The 16,300-nt window shown below is 27.7% G+C and overlaps 2 protein-coding genes across 2 annotated transcripts; one reads left to right on the top strand and one right to left on the bottom strand.

The window, feature by feature from the left end:
• Window positions 1-3,084: 3,084 nt before the first annotated feature.
• On the bottom strand, window positions 3,085-5,728 carry LOC136080174 (uncharacterized). The gene is made up of 5 exons (XM_065796786.1): window positions 5,608-5,728; window positions 5,408-5,554; window positions 5,289-5,345; window positions 3,774-5,148; window positions 3,085-3,328 (listed from the first exon to the last, which is right to left on the bottom strand). Exons 1-5 carry the CDS (start codon window positions 5,726-5,728, stop codon window positions 3,085-3,087), a joined length of 1,944 nt encoding a protein of 647 aa, XP_065652858.1.
• Window positions 5,729-14,862: 9,134 nt separating this feature from the next.
• On the top strand, window positions 14,863-15,677 carry LOC136080173 (uncharacterized). Its single transcript, XM_065796785.1, has 2 exons — window positions 14,863-15,110; window positions 15,350-15,677. The coding sequence occupies exons 1-2, from the start codon at window positions 14,863-14,865 to the stop codon at window positions 15,675-15,677; spliced, it is 576 nt and encodes a 191-aa protein (XP_065652857.1).
• The last annotated feature ends 623 nt before the right edge of the window (window positions 15,678-16,300 follow it).

Here is a 16,300-nt window from a genome sequence, read left to right as displayed (position 1 = left end):
TTTTGTAAACTCTATTTTAAAATAGATCTCTTGGTTTATTGCTTGGCCAGAAGGAACAATGTAAATTGATGTGAACCCTCGTGGGGAAATTTTTTCAAATTTTGTGACGTCATATTACTTAACAATGTCTGGTGTCAAATATTGACCATTTGAATAGTATGTATTATTACCAACTATAGGCTATTTTGCAAAGTAAAGTAAGACTCATTGTCAATAATAAATTTGCTCACACTATTTTAAATAAAGTCTACCAAATTTTTAATGACCTCAAAGCCTCTATTCAGGAGTTCTGCCTGATCTTTTATTTTTTTATAACAAATAATAGGCTTTTTAAGGTACTTTAAGATTTTTTCAATGGTGTTTTTGCAACAACCAAGCCTTCTAGCAGCCTTTGAAAGTGACACAACCCAGCTAGTTGGCACAACATCAATCGCCAACGTTGTTTTTACATCATTTTGGTTACAAATGCGGCGTCGCCAACAACAAAAATCCAACATCGGCACAATGTTGAATTTTAAGTCGGCAAAGTGTAATATTTTACGCGGATTCAACATTGAATATTTTAGTTGGTCCAGTATTGTTCTTACGTTGGCTCAACTCATTTAATGTTTATCGGAATTAGATTTTGCAGTTATTTTATAAAATAATATATATTTATAAACTAGGGAAAAGTCAGATATGACGACAACTATAACTTTACTTGTTAATAATAACTTTTATTAATTAAATTTAATAATGATGTTTGTCTTGCTTGTGATTTGATAATTTAATATTTACGGATTGAAGATTTTATTCAAGATATATAACTTCGCACACGTAACATTGGGTTGTATTCATTGTATCAATGTTGATTCATATATAGTGAATCAATGTTGGGTTATAATCATTGTATCAATGTTGATTCATATATAGTGAATCAATGTTGGGTTGTATTCATTGTATCAACGATGATTAATATATAGTGAATCAATGTTGGGTTGTATTCATTGGATCAATGTTGATTCATATATAGTGTGTCAATGTAGGGTTGTATTCATTGGATCAATATTGATTCATATATAGTGAATCAATATTGGGTTGTATTCATTGTATCAATGTTGATTCATATATAGTGAATCAATGTTGGGTTGTATTCATTGTATCAATGTTGATTCATATATAGTGAATCAATGTTGGGTTGTATTCATTGTATCAATGTTGATTCATATATAGTGAATCAATGTTGGGTTGTATTCATTGTATCAATGTTGATTCATATATAGTGAATCAATGTTGGGTTGTATTCATTGGATCAACCTTCATAAGTAGTATAAAAGGGGCATTCTAGTTCATTTTGTTTTTAAGTATATCCTTAACCATATTCTCATATCATATTTCAACCATTATGCTATCCATGTTCTCATAAGTCATTTCAACCATTATACTAACCATAGTTTCTGAGCTAAAATAAAATAATATAAAAATAAAATAATGGTAGTATAACAACCATTACATATGAATATATCACGGTTAAATCATAACTATAAACTCTTATAATTTACTTTATAATTTTTTTATAAAAAAATTAAAATTAACATTATTACAAAAATTATGTTTTGTAATTTTAAATCAATTTTTTAAGTTAAGCTATAATTTTACTTGTGAAATCTGAGCTTAATATAGCTCATTGATTTCACAAGTGAAATCTAAGCTTAATAGAGCTCATTGATTCCACAAGCGAAATCTAAGCGTAAAAGAAAACATGTCTTATTACAGTAAAACTTCTAGATTGTACTTCTTCTGCATCCCCAGATTTTAATGTAACTATTAATCTCCTTCCACTACCAACACTAGGCATGGAATCAGAAAAATTTCTGTAAAATGAGATGGTAGTAGTAGAATTAATTGTATCTTTTGATTGATACAATAGTCCAGATGACTCATTATTAAATGTTTTAATATTAGCACCGTTCCATAAAGAAAGATAAAAGTCTTCTAAACCAGATGAGCAGTATATACATACACTATTACTATCAAATCCTTGAAATACTGTATAATTAGTAACGTTATATGATGTCCAAGGTTGTAAAACAGAGTTAGTATTTACTGGAGAATTGTATGCATCATACATGCGTACTCTAGATTCCCACCAATTTCTAGAATTTCCAATAACATGCATTCTAATATATTTAAGATAAACACCTTGACCAGCAACGTCTGGAGCATCTAATAATATATATTCTTTACTATAAATTGTGTTTGTAAATCTAAATGATTCTGAGTATAATTTAATAGATGACAATGATTGAGGTATTGATGTAGTTCTTGTAATAAAAGGTTGTTACCAATATTTTATTTGTTGACTAGTTTTATTGTATAATTGAATTACTAGACTAGTAGTAAATGGTAAATCTGGTGTAAAGTATGCTCATAATGAATTAGCCGTATCTGCATTACAACTTTGTAAAGAGTTTGCATAATATGAGTGACCAAATGGGTCAAGTGGTGCCAATAAAAAATTACAGGCTAAAGGAATATTATTATCTGTAGAAAGAGAAAAATCTCCTATGCAAAGTGTATGATCTGCGTGTATTCTAAGAAATACGTTACCTGGTACATTATGAGTACTATCAAGCCCTTCAAATGCCAGCCATTGTTTTCTGAGAATACCAGGACAAGAAGGTTAAACAAAAATTGTTGTTGCATCAGGACATGTAGTTTGTGGAACAAGCTTTTGTTTTAATCCAAGGCACGTTAAACTTGAGTTTGGTGTTATTCCTAATTCATTAAGATTAAGTGGTTTTTTATCAACATATTTTTTTGTAGCAGCATCATGTGAGCTAGTAGATTCTGCTACATTTACTAATTTATTTGAATTCATATTAATATTACTAGTTGCATTATTATATCCATCTATCCTCATGAATAAGTTAGTAGCTTAAGATAATGTTAAACCATCTACAACTACAGATGAATAAGTGTCGCGTCCGAATTTATCAACAGGCATTTTATATATAAAGAAAATTTTTTAACTAATTTTTTTTTAAAAAGTTACCATAGATTTTTTTTTTTAAATTCAATAGATAATTAATAATATTCTGAAAATTACATCCTTCTAGTTAGTCCACAGAATGAGGTATTTCCAAATTGAACTCTATCACTATTATAATAAACAGGATTTTTTAAGTAATTAACCACTTCAACTGGTGGTGGTAGTCCATAAGAGTCAAAACTTAGTTTTTTATCTCCGTCTTTGTACCAGCAAATCCAGTGAAATCCCTTCGTACATGAATCTACTGTATTTAATATTTCACATTCTTTTCTTTGCGTATTTTTAGGTAAATTATCTCTTATAAATACACCTTTAAAATGTTTTATTTTTAATTTTTTTACTGCTTTGATCAATTTAAAATTTGTTAGTGGTTCATTTGGTAAAATTATTCCTTCAACATTGATAAGTTTGTGATAATTGTTATTAACTTTTTCCGTTTTTACTTATAAATTGTTTTTTTTTCTTAGAAAAACAATTTGACCTTTGTGGGCATTTGGGCTCTGGGATCTAGGCTCTTTGATAATCTGGGATCTGGGATCTATAAATTATTTTCTTTTAGTTTGTAGTGTCCATATTCTAATGTGTGTATACCATCTTCTAAAATAACTCGTTTTATCATCTTTCGCGCTTAATGCTAGTTTATTGACCTCTTCTGTTTAAATTTTATGTAAATGGGATCTTATGACATTTTCTTAACATGATGCTTTTTATTAAATCATTGTAATCTTCATGTGTTATATACTTTTTTATAACATTTATCTTTACTCCTTTACACTTTTTCTTCTCTTCCCCGTGTACTTTGTAAGAATACAACTTGGATCTAAGTCCTAAAAATTCTTTAATTTGTGCTGCTTTTGCCTCATCTTTAAACATTCCTAATACTTTATTATTAGTTCCAACTTTAAAACCTACCTTATTAATTGCAGGATGATTCTTATCAAATTCACTTGTACCAAATTTGCTTTCAATATCTTTAGAAATATCTGCGTAAAAGTCTTCTTTTTTAATTTCGTATGCTAAAAAATCTGTATCTGTGGATAATAGTTTTGCTTGATCAGAATATTTTTTCTTTATGTAATCATAATAAAATTTGTACATTAGTGTTTTGCTCAAATCTAATATGCACATTCCTAAGTAAATTGCTTTCGCGTATGTTAATTTTGTTCTTTTCATATGTATTGATAATAAGTTTTCATCAAATATTGTTCTACTTTCAAAGTTAGGTTTTGATGCTAATTTAATAGCTTCATTTCTGTTTGTTACTAATCTAATATCAACTCTATTTTCAATATTCTCCATTGTTTTTTTAAATACTTGATTATTCATGAGTTTAAAAAATTCTATTCCAAACTTATTAGTTGCTTTAGCTCTAAGTTTTGTATTTAGTTCAATGTATTCACTTAACCAATTTCTTTCTTGAAACTTTATACCTCTATGAATTTTAGTAATCTTTAACCCTAATCTTTCATACAATTTAAGATTTTCATAATGAATGACATAATTTTTCTTATTATTCAAGCTAGGTACTAATTTTTTAACTTGATCAATCGTTATTCTTTCAGGTGCGAGCGGATAATCATTGTGTTCATCATGTAGATGTTTAGGATAATCTAAATCGACTTTTAGTATACATGGAATTGATTTCCAGTAAGTTAACTCATAGTCATCCATCCATTTAAAACCATTTGTTGGAAGTGGTTTACTCATTGCCCATCCATATAAATTATTAGCATCTAGATATTGAATAAATGTTGATGGTGTGCTTTGATCATACGCATCACCCATATACTTATTATTAGAAGTTCCAAACCTATTTGATATCATACTAATACCTCCTCGTATTCCTTTCTTTATCATCAGTATCATATCGTAATCACTCAGAAATTCTAACTTTTTTTTCTTCTTTAATGCTGCATCCCAAGCTAATTCTGGTGATGTGTAATACCAAGCTGGATCTAAATCATAAATATTAATACAAAGATCTCTAAAATTTTCAAATACATCAGCGAGTAACAACACATCTGAAACATTGTACAAATCATGATAATCTCTAAATGTTTTGCAATTAAACTCTTTCCATACAAATTGTGCATGTGAGTAATCATCATCACTTATATCTTAGGTGTTTAATCTCGAAAAGAATGATTCTTTTGGTGGTAATTGTGTTTTAGAAAATTTATTAATAGAACCAAACCAATCATATGGGTATACACCTTTTCTTAGTAACATATCTAATTTTTTACCTGAATAAAATTACCAATATTTTTACATTTATCTTTTTCTAAATTCTTTGATGAAGCATCTAAACTATCATCTAAACTTAAATCAATAACTTATCTAAGAAACGAAGTTCACGTTTAACTTCAACTTTCTTACCCTCTTTATTAATAAACTCACCAACTTTAATTTCTCTAGAAAAGCTAATATACTTTTCTTCATTGTTTGGTATATAACTCAACTTTCCTCCTGATAATTTCTTTATAAATAAGTGAGAATCGTAGCCAGATAAATTGTGAAATAGTACTGGAAAAATTTTGGAATTTTATAATTTAAATTACAATTTTGATGTGCAGCACCTCTATATTTTCCAGTAATATGAGAATGGTCGCGTACTTTATCTTCATTTAGTTTTTCTCCACAAATGTGACATGATATTGCTGCATTAAATTCATTGTTATTTTCATCAGTAAATAACATCCTTTTTTGGAAATTTAATCTTGTAATAAATTTTTATTATATCTTCTTGTAAGCTGTCAACAAATTTGTTGCAACATCATCTGTTTCATTAGTTGAAGTAAATGTAACTGGACTGCTTTGATAAATACTTTCGTCAAAACATTTAATATAATAACAGAATGAACTTAGAATATGTTTTGATATTGTTTAGTATAAGATTCATTCGGATTTGGTTCACAAGTGTCAATTAGTTTGATAAAACTTTCAAAGTCGGCATATACCAAAGGAACTCTCATTGATTTATTGTGATTAGTTAATTGCATTGTTGATTTTGGTGGTGGAAGTTCGATACGTACTGAATCATGTGTTTCACAATAAGGTATATGTTTAGATAAAGATTCTTTAGAATTAAACCCTAATAAACAATTTCTACAACAGCGTTTTTTGCGATGTTTATTAGATGTTTGTGATGAAAGTAATCTGCTTAAATTTTTTATTAAACAGTAATGATTAGTTTCACCATATGAGATTAATAGTAAATCTATTAAATGTTTGCGATTATTATTCTTTGATACATGCAAAATATTAACTTCTGAGTTTTCATAACCATGTACATTGATACTGATATCTGTACTATTTTTCTCAAATTGTGTAATTTGATTTAATGATACTGGAAATTCTATTTTATCCCAGTTTATTTTTTCAGCTTGATTTTTTAGATCTTTATCTACTATTTCAGAATTTTTATCTTTTGGGTTTCATGCTCTTGCAACACACCACTTAAAACATTAATTATCTTCATTTTTCATATTAATTATTGCTTTTTTAGTTGCTAAATTTTTATCAAGTGGAAAGTATGATCTAGCTTTAATAGGATTATACTCAATAATATTTATATCCATATTTTCTGCTTTGATATTTCATAAAACTCATCTAAATCTGTTGTTTCTAATACAACTTGATTAAATCTCGTTTAAATGGAGCCGTTGTGATTATAGTTTCTCCTGTTTTAATATCAGTACGCTCCATTCCACAATGGAGAACTATACAAACTTTTAAATTTTTATTTTATTTTAGCACTTTAATAGCGCATTTTTTTAGCGTTTATGAAGCAGCGTTTATGAAGGATAAAGCATCGTAATCTTCTATCCCTTTAGCTGTAAATTGTTTTGTCACATTTTTAACAGATGATTTCTTTAATTTATATTCTATTTGTTTTCTAATTCTATTGTACAACTCTACAACTTTAAGATTTTAATGCTTCAATCTTTTCATTAGCTGTTTTTTTAATTATATCAGGACATAATCCAATCTGCAATAGAATTATTATTTGACATAAGACATAATCCAATCTGCAATAGAATTATTATTTGATTCTTTTCGAGAAATTGCTGTATTAGTTGCAATAAAAGATGTATGAGTTAAATTGTTGAAGATGATATATCCAGAATATGTTCGTCTAATATATTTCTCTGTTCGACTGATGTAGATTGTAACGCTCTTATGAGATCACTTTTTCTCATTCTATAATAATATTTAATTTTTCTCATTCTATAATAATATTTAATTTTTCTCATTCTATAATAATATTTAATTTTTCTCATTCTATAATAATATTTAATTTTTCTTATTCTATAATAATATTTAATTTTTCTCATTCTATAATAATATTTAATTTTTCTCATTCTATAATAATATTTAATTTTTCTCATTCTATAATAATATTCAATTTTTCTCATTCTATAATAATATTTAATTTTTCTCATTCTATAATAATATTTAATTTTTCTTTTGCAATTTTTTTGTAATTCTCTTATATTTTTTTTTTTTTTTTTTTATATAACAAGATATTTTTTTTTAATTTTTATTTTCTTTAAATAAATTTTCAAAATAAAAAAAATCTTGTATTTTTTTTAATTAAAGCTATTTACAAAGCAAATGTAAATATTTTTTTAACATCTTTATTTTTTAATTTTTCAGAATTTAATATTTCAATCTTAAATCCATTATCAACTTTTCCATCAAGTAATTCAAGATATCTCCATCCATGCTTAGTTTCACGCATAGCACTATATAATAATTTACATATTTTAATTTCTCCAGTTTCCATGTTTGTTAATTTAACAGTGACTGGTTTTTTCTTAATTGTTCTTAATCTTTCATATTTTGGATCTATTTCTTTTTTTCTTGTTTTTCACAGAATAAACATTTTTTTAAACAGAATAAAAATTTCTCCCGTCTGATTGACGGATGTCAATCGGACGGGATTGCAGATGTAACATTTTATCAGATATTGCAGTTGTAACATTTTATCAGATATTGTAACTGCAAATACTTCAGCACCTATTGGAACAGTTGTATTAAATGTTACTGTAACTTTTATTTGTACCGAACCTGATAATTATTTTTCTGATTGTTTACTAATATCAAAAACAAAAATTGGGTATAAATCTTTATAGTCAGAAGGAGTTATATTGCTGTGTGTGATTAATTCATCCATTCCATAAAATTTTTCATTAAAAACAGCTGCATCTCTATAAGCTCTTGAAAATTGCTGATTTGGGAATGATAAATTATAATCAACAGCAGGAGATCCTTCAGAATTAAGAGAAATGTAGATATTCGACAAGTTACAATGACCGAATATTGAAGGATTAGCATTTTGGTCTCCACTTTTATTTGTTTGAAATGCAACAATAACGTATCTTGGTCTTTCAGTACCTACCCTTGTGCACACGTCCCAAGAAAATCTAATGGATTGTTGAACAGATATAGAATCACACTGACGCTAACGATAACATACTGGAAGTTTCTTTTTTTGATGCGATTTGATTAAAAAGGTTTCAATTTTTCTGCATTTGCTGGTAACACATGTGGTATAAACAATGATATTTTATTGAGATTAACTTTTGCATCAGCTACAGTAGAAAGCCTAAAAATTGCGTCATTATCAGTTTTTCTTACAAGAGTTAATGTATGTTTAAATCCAAAAATAACATTTTCGTAATTATCACAAAATCCAAAAATGTACCTTAAATGTATGCAAAATGAAAATGTTTCTTATGTAGTTGGTTTCTGAATTATATATGCTTGTCTTAATGCAAACACTAAGTTATCGGCAAGTACTGCTGTTGTTTCAGTATCTTTATACCACAATTGATTTAATCCTTGAGCTAAGTTGTCCTTCAAATAAGAGATAAGCTTCAGATCGAAGTGTGTATATATCTTGTGTCACAACGTCGATTCTTATTTCTCCAGGAATATTTAGATTTGTACGAGCAGCTGGCTCATATTCATGGAATTCAAGTCTTTCAGTTCCATTACCCACAGTTGGCATGTCTGTAAAATTTAATGTTTCAGAAGTTGTCATTTTGTTTTTTTATATGCAATATAAAAAAAAATTTTTTGATTGACAATTCTTAAAAAACTAATTGTTTAAAATTTTCGCAAGTCTAGCTCATTGAGATAATTTGCGCAGCTCATTGAGGTCCTACTCAAGTCTGGACGTAGCTCATTGATTTAACAAGTTAAATCTACGCAAGTCGAAGACCGCGTCCTTTTTTAACTAGATCTTCTATTCTTATAGCATTTTCAATTGATACTTTTTTTACTGATCTTATTGCAGATCCCATCATCATTTTATTTATATTTGTTATATCATCTGCATTATTTTTTTTAGATCTTTCAGATCCGTTATTAATCAAATCTGTAGATCTAACAAAATTTGAATTATTTCAACAATTTTTTTATTAGTAGCAGGTTGTGAAACTATTTTTGAAGATGCTTTATCAATTATTTGTTTTCCTTTTTCAACTGCAGCATTTCTAGCAGACTCTACCGCTGATGTTGAAAGTTCTTTTCCTGCTGATTTAGCAGCAGTTATTGCAGTTTTTCCTAAATCAGTAGTAGCCAACTTCTTCAACATAGCTGATGATACTCTTGTTACATTTGATGTTTTTATTCGTTTAAATAAATCTCTTATACTTTTGAATATACCACTTCCTCCAATAACATGTTTCTTTATATATCTCTTATTATGAATAATTAGCATTTTTTATGTACTATATAATTTTTTTATATGCACTGATATATAATTATAAATTATTTTGTATTGCATTATACTGTGAATCATCTATTATAGCTTGTCGAAATAATTCATCACAAATTGTAACAGCTTCATTTCTTGTTCCAGTGTTACCTGCTTTCCATGCAGCTATACGTAATTCAAGCATTTCAATTAATGCATCAGGGTCGCTAGGAAGAATTATAGTTAGTATTTTTGTTCATCCTCCCATTCCATTTCCTTTTGATTCTAGCTTTCTAGATATTTTTGTATCTCTCCAAATGAGTGCTATTATTTCTCTGTATTTTCCGTTACGAGATGACTTTGGTTTGTACGGGTTTTCAGAAGTAATTGCACCTGATTGTATTAATATATCTTGATATTTTTTAATGTCATTTTCACTACATATTTCCTTATTAGGATAAACTTTGTTATCAACTCCAAAGTCCAGGAGTACCATAATGTGTTTCATCATCAATAAATATATCATCATTATTAATATGTATTGGTTTTTTTCCAATATATAATATATCATCTTTAGAATGTATTCCAAATGTAGTACCTGTAGATTTTTTACTATTAATATACATTCTTAGATAATCTGTTGCAATTTTTCCTAGCCTCATACCTTTATTTTCTTCATGAGATGGTAATAGTTCTTTAGTTTCAGTTATCATTATCTCTTAATTTGCTTCAGGATAAGAATTTGAAAAAGTGAGTGCAAATATATTAGCTTGATCTTGCAATTTATTTATGTTTTCTTTTATTCTATCTTGACTATCAATTAATGGCTTGTACAATTTTTCTAAGTCTAACTGTAAATTATTTTAACCCATCTTTTCATATAAACCATTGTTCTATATTCTTTATTTAAGATCTAAGAATTCTTTAACAATTTGATCTCTTTTTTCAGGATCTTCAATTTTTAGAAATGACATTTTGCTTTTTTTATAAGAAATATAAAAAAAACGCAACATAACTATGTATTGTGTTTTGATGTTTTATTTTAATAAACTATTTTGTGTTTTTAGGTTCACATTTTTACTAAATCTACTTTAGAGTACATTAATTGCCTCATCTATTCCTTGTTTAATTAATGCTTCTTTAGTTTGTTCATTAATTAATTCTTTTGTTTTTGTTCTAATTTGTTCAAGCATGACTTTAAATTTTCCAAGTTCACAAACTATTAATTCAAATTCATTTATATGTCCATCTACTGAAGCTTTAAAAATATGATCACTTATTGTATTTAGTTTTGAATCAGCAAGTGCTTTAATCTTTTTATGCTTTTCTACTTTTAAATTTAATTTTTTATTAACTTGCCCACCTATTATCGATAAAACACCTGCTCCTAATGCTACACCCTCACATGCAATAACTACTGGTGCTGCAATTATTGTTGCTAAAAAGCCAATTCCAATAGTTCCAAGTGTCATAGTGCTTGCTAGTAATGCATTATCAATTGCTAAAATTATTTTTACAGCTCTATGATACTTTTTACTTAACATATTTCTCTAACATATTAATTTTATATAGACGATATATATGAGCTTGGTTTTCAGCAAGTGACTGATTTTTATCAGGTGCACTAGATGTAATATTTGAATATATGTTATTATTATCTTTATTACAATTGATTTTGCATTCCATTTTAATAAGTAAAAATAATTTTTTTTTAAATACTTTAAAAAAAATATTTAAAATAACTTAACAAAACCTAAGCTATCTCCTTTTTTAATCAATACATCAGAATCAGAATTATTAACAACATTTATTATAATATCATCAACAGCCTCTGATATTACAGAATTTTGCAAACTTAACATTTTTAATTTAAGTTCTTCTTTTAATGAAACTAACGCAACACCTTTATCAACTACTACACCAAACTTTAAAAGAATATATTGATGTGATTCAGATTTTATTGCAATATTGTGTTGTGCAAATACTTCACATTTTTTATCATCTATTAATACTGAAGGGTGCTCTAAATCTTTGTGTAACTTAGAATGAAGAAGTATTTTTAGAGGTTCATCTGGTATATATTTGTTTATAAATTTATGTAATGGAGGATTATTTCTTCGCATTTCTTTTTATATACAATATAAAAATTTTTTTTGAGAAATCACAGAATCATATTCAAAAATGAAATATTAGCAAATGGTGAATTTGGTTCTAATAATAAACCTGATCCTGTTGATGTATATCCATTTCCATTACGTAAGTACAATCCATCATCTACAGAACCTCTTTTACTCCATGATTTCAAATATAAACCACATCCTGCAGCTGTTATTTTAACTCCTTTTCCATTCTTTTTTAATTACACAATACTCCTTCCAGCAATTTTATCAACTATAGCTGATCGAGCTGCTGAACCTACTCCTGTTAATAAACCTGTTGCAACTGCTGGAGCAATGCTTGATAATAAAAATTTTCCAGTCGTACCAAGTAAAGGAAAAAGTGCACCAATAAATCCGCTCTCTATTTGAGAATTGTGTGCTAGTTGTGTTTTACTTATAATAACTATTAGGCCTTTACCTTTTTCATTTTTTCCTTTTTTTGCTCTTTAAATTCAATTCAATTAATAATCTGTTACAGCTAATACATGTTCGCCATTAAGATCTGAATGTGATAACTTAAGACTAGCTCCATAACCATCTTCAATTGCATTTTTAAGTTTTTCAATTTGCCCTTGCGAAAAATTTATTTTAATATTAGTATATTTACTCATTTTTATATGCAATATAAAAAATAATTTTAAAAAAGTTACAAAAAAATTATTTTACAATTTATATCTTTACTTCTTTTATATGAAATGTAATAGTTACTTCTTTTCCTCGTAAATTCAAAAGATTTTTATTTTGATCTGGCAATTTATTTTCCATTTTTGATATTGTTTTTAGTGTTACTGGTAAATAAACTAAGTTATAAGGCTCTAGAGCAATTTTATAACCAGGACCAACAGTTGGAAAAAATGAATATATAACGTTATAAGTTCCTCCATTCTATAGGATGATCCTATTATATCACTTGTTACTCGTATACTATTAACATTTAATATGTTTACTACATTAGTTGATATATTGTAGCCTGCTGAATATATTCCTCTGTCAAAACCAAAATTAGTTCTAATTGAATTTGAAGTTGTAAAATCAACTTTGAAACTAGTCGCAATAGTTAAAGCTGATCTTAATGTATTATTATTTCCTTTAATTGTAATATTTGCAACTCCTGAACTTGCTCACCGTTTCCTGTCATAATCAATTGAATATATTTATCTATATCATTAATTTCATAACATGCATCTAGAATGTTTATATTTTTCCAAGTTGATCCATTATTTGCGCTAAATCTAAAATTGTTGTTTGAAGAATTACTATTAGGAAAACTGTAATATGTCTCTAAACTAACTAGAGCCATTTCATATTCTTTGTCTTCTCAAAGTCGAATAATTGGAGCAAACGTAGTTTTAGTAATATTGCTATTTCCGCTCACTGATAAATAATATGCCATTTTTGTTTTTTTATATAGAAGATAATATTTTGCTTTTTTATAACTTTTAAAATTCACAAGTTGGCATATAAAAACAATTTAATCCACTTCTATATTTTCCATAATTTCTTTTAGAAGATCTTTAATAACAAATCCATGAGGCTCTGACCAAGCTTTCTTACAAAAACTTTTAAACTCATCTTTTGACATATCCCTTGAAACATGATCATTATAAGTGTGATTTAAATTCTTCGAATCTTGTGGAAATAAACAAATAAAACATGTATTTTTTTTCATAGTTTGCCTAGGTAACATAAAATAATTTTGTGCAAGATAGAAATAATCTACATTACTACATATTCCTCTTATATAATATTTTTCACACTTATTTTGCTTTGTTAATTGTAAACTATCAAATATCATCAAATTATTCTTTTGAATATCGAGAACTTCAGGATCTGGTACATCTTCTGCTGTTTCAAAAAACTTGCACTCCATATCTGTTTTCTCATTTAAATTTTTTGAATTGTCTTCAATTATAAGCTCAGAGTTTGCATTTAATTTTTCTATTTTGTCTTGTAACTTAAATAGTTCAAGATAAACTTCTTTTGGTAATTTTTTTTCAAAAGATTGTTTTAATATTTTGTATTCTGGTTAAAAAAGAAATTTTCCAAAAACTTGTAAATTATTATAGTCTAACCAACTAGGTCTCAAAAGTAAATTCAATAATAAAGGAGTTTTTCCACAACCAGACTTTCCAACAATAATTCCTCTTATACTCTTAGGAATCAACTTATTATTATTTCTCTTATTGTTATTCGCATTCAATTACAAATCTTTTATATCCATTTTTATATATTTAAGATTTTCTTTTTTTCTATATATATAAAAATGTACTGTTTTAAATGTAGAAACAAAACAGATACACTAAACTTACAAAATTTTGTGAGTAAAAACATTAGAAATATGCAACGTGGAACTTGTTCTATTTGTGGAACAACAAAAACTAAATTTGTATCAGCAAAAACAGGAGGTGATTTAGTAGGATCAATTAATTCAGCAACAAGTAAAATAAAACTACCATGGTCGAAGTTTCCAGGTGAAATGCACTTTCCTGGTAAGATGAAGGATTAACTTTTACTGACGCATATAAAGAATGGAGTAAACCTGTAGATAGAGTTGATAATTAAGCTTACCATCACGATCTTGCTTATAAGTACTTTGATGATACAGCAAAAAGAAATTTAACTGATAAAATCATGATCGAAGAAATGGATGCTATAAAAAATCCGACAATACGTGAAAGAATTTAACGAGGTATTATAAAATCTATTATATCGTCTAAAGCAAAGTTTTGATTAGGTTCTTTGAACCCATATAAATTAGGTGTTGAAAAAAACTACCAACAGTCAGTAAAAAAAACAAGGATAAAGAATTGAAATAGACTGACAAACTTGCAAACAAACTTCATAGACCAGTTGTAAATAATTTCAAAAAAAGAAAATTTATTGTAAATGGAATTGATGAAATATGGGCTGCTGATTTAGTTGACATGCAATCTTTTTCCAAATCCAATGACGGTATAAAATACTTATTAATGGTGGTAGATGTTTTATCAAAGTACAGATGGATTGTTCCATTGAAGAGTAAAACTGGAGTTAATGTTGCTAATGCTTTGAACAAAATCTTTAAAGAAAGAGGGTGCCAAAAAAAGTGGATGGGTAAAGGCTTAGAATTTTATAATAAGCATGTTAAAGCGCTGGTTGTTGAGTTATATTCAACTGAAAATAAGAAAAATTGTGTAGTTGAACGTTGGAATAGAACAATGAAAGAGAAAATGCTTAAGTACTTTTCGATATATCGATGTTTTAGTCGATATATTTTCTAGTCACCAGTTGCAACTCTTTTTATCGCTAGCTGCAACGTCACCAGTTGCAGCTAGCGATAAAAAAAAATGAAAATATTGTTTGGCTAAATCTAAATGGAAATGCACAATCAGAGTCTGTAAAACCAAAGTTTTCAATTGGTGATAGAGTTAGGATAGTTAAAAAGAAAGGAACGTTTGAAAAATGATACACACCGAGATGGACTGAAGAGGAGTTTACAGTGTCACAGGTTCAGTTCACAGATCCACCAACGTATAAAATAACTGACAATTATGGTGAAGAAATACAAGGTACTTTTTATGAACAAGAACTGAAAAAAACTGACCAAAACATATTTAGGATTGAAAAAGTTATTCGTAAATTCAAAAACAAATCATTAGTAAAGTGGTATGGGTATCCCGAAAATGTAAGACGCCATCAACAAGTGAGCTCCAGAATGAGTGAACTTACTTCTCTCCGTCGTCTCAAAATGAGTTCATTAGACAGCTGCTGGAAGACCTTAAACGGATTAGGGGCTCTTGGTTGAAAATATTTCATTGGGCGGTTGCTGTAGCTGGAAAGCTAGAATTTGATCTTGCTATTTAAAAAAAAGCGTAAACTAAAGCGCTTTCGCAATGAGGTTTTTTCACGATTCACAAATCACAACTCAAGAACAGTCTATTTCTTCGACGGCCAAATAAAAGAATTTAAAGTGAACATTTTTAATGTTGGTTTAGATAATCTGATCCAGGAGATTGATTCAAGATTTGAGGCGAGCAGGATAGTTGGCAATATGTTTTCATTCGTCTTGTTGAATAACGATGATTTTTCCGTTTAAAAGAAAGCTTGAGAACTTGCACGGTTTTATCCTAGAGATGTAAACTAAGAGAATCTCATTGAAGAAGTTCGCCGTTTTAATGATGCCTGCAAAATAATTTTTAAGCAAGCAGATTCAATGCAGCTACTTAATCAAATCTTTGAGAAGAAGTTTGAACGCCTTTTTTCATACATTTGCTTCATGCTCCGGATTTTCAACACTTTTCCTGAGTCAGTTTCTTTTAAGTAAACGATCATTTAGTAAACTAAAAATTGCAAAAAACTCTCTCCGTTTAACCATGGGCCAGGATTGTATTAATGATATTTGATAATTTTAATTGAAAAATATATGGC

This window comes from Hydra vulgaris, chromosome 05 (assembly GCF_038396675.1).
Source record: "Hydra vulgaris chromosome 05, alternate assembly HydraT2T_AEP".
NCBI lineage: Eukaryota > Metazoa > Cnidaria > Hydrozoa > Anthoathecata > Hydridae > Hydra > Hydra vulgaris.
Note: the sequence above shows the minus strand (reverse complement) of the source record. Positions and strands in the feature narration are given on the sequence as shown.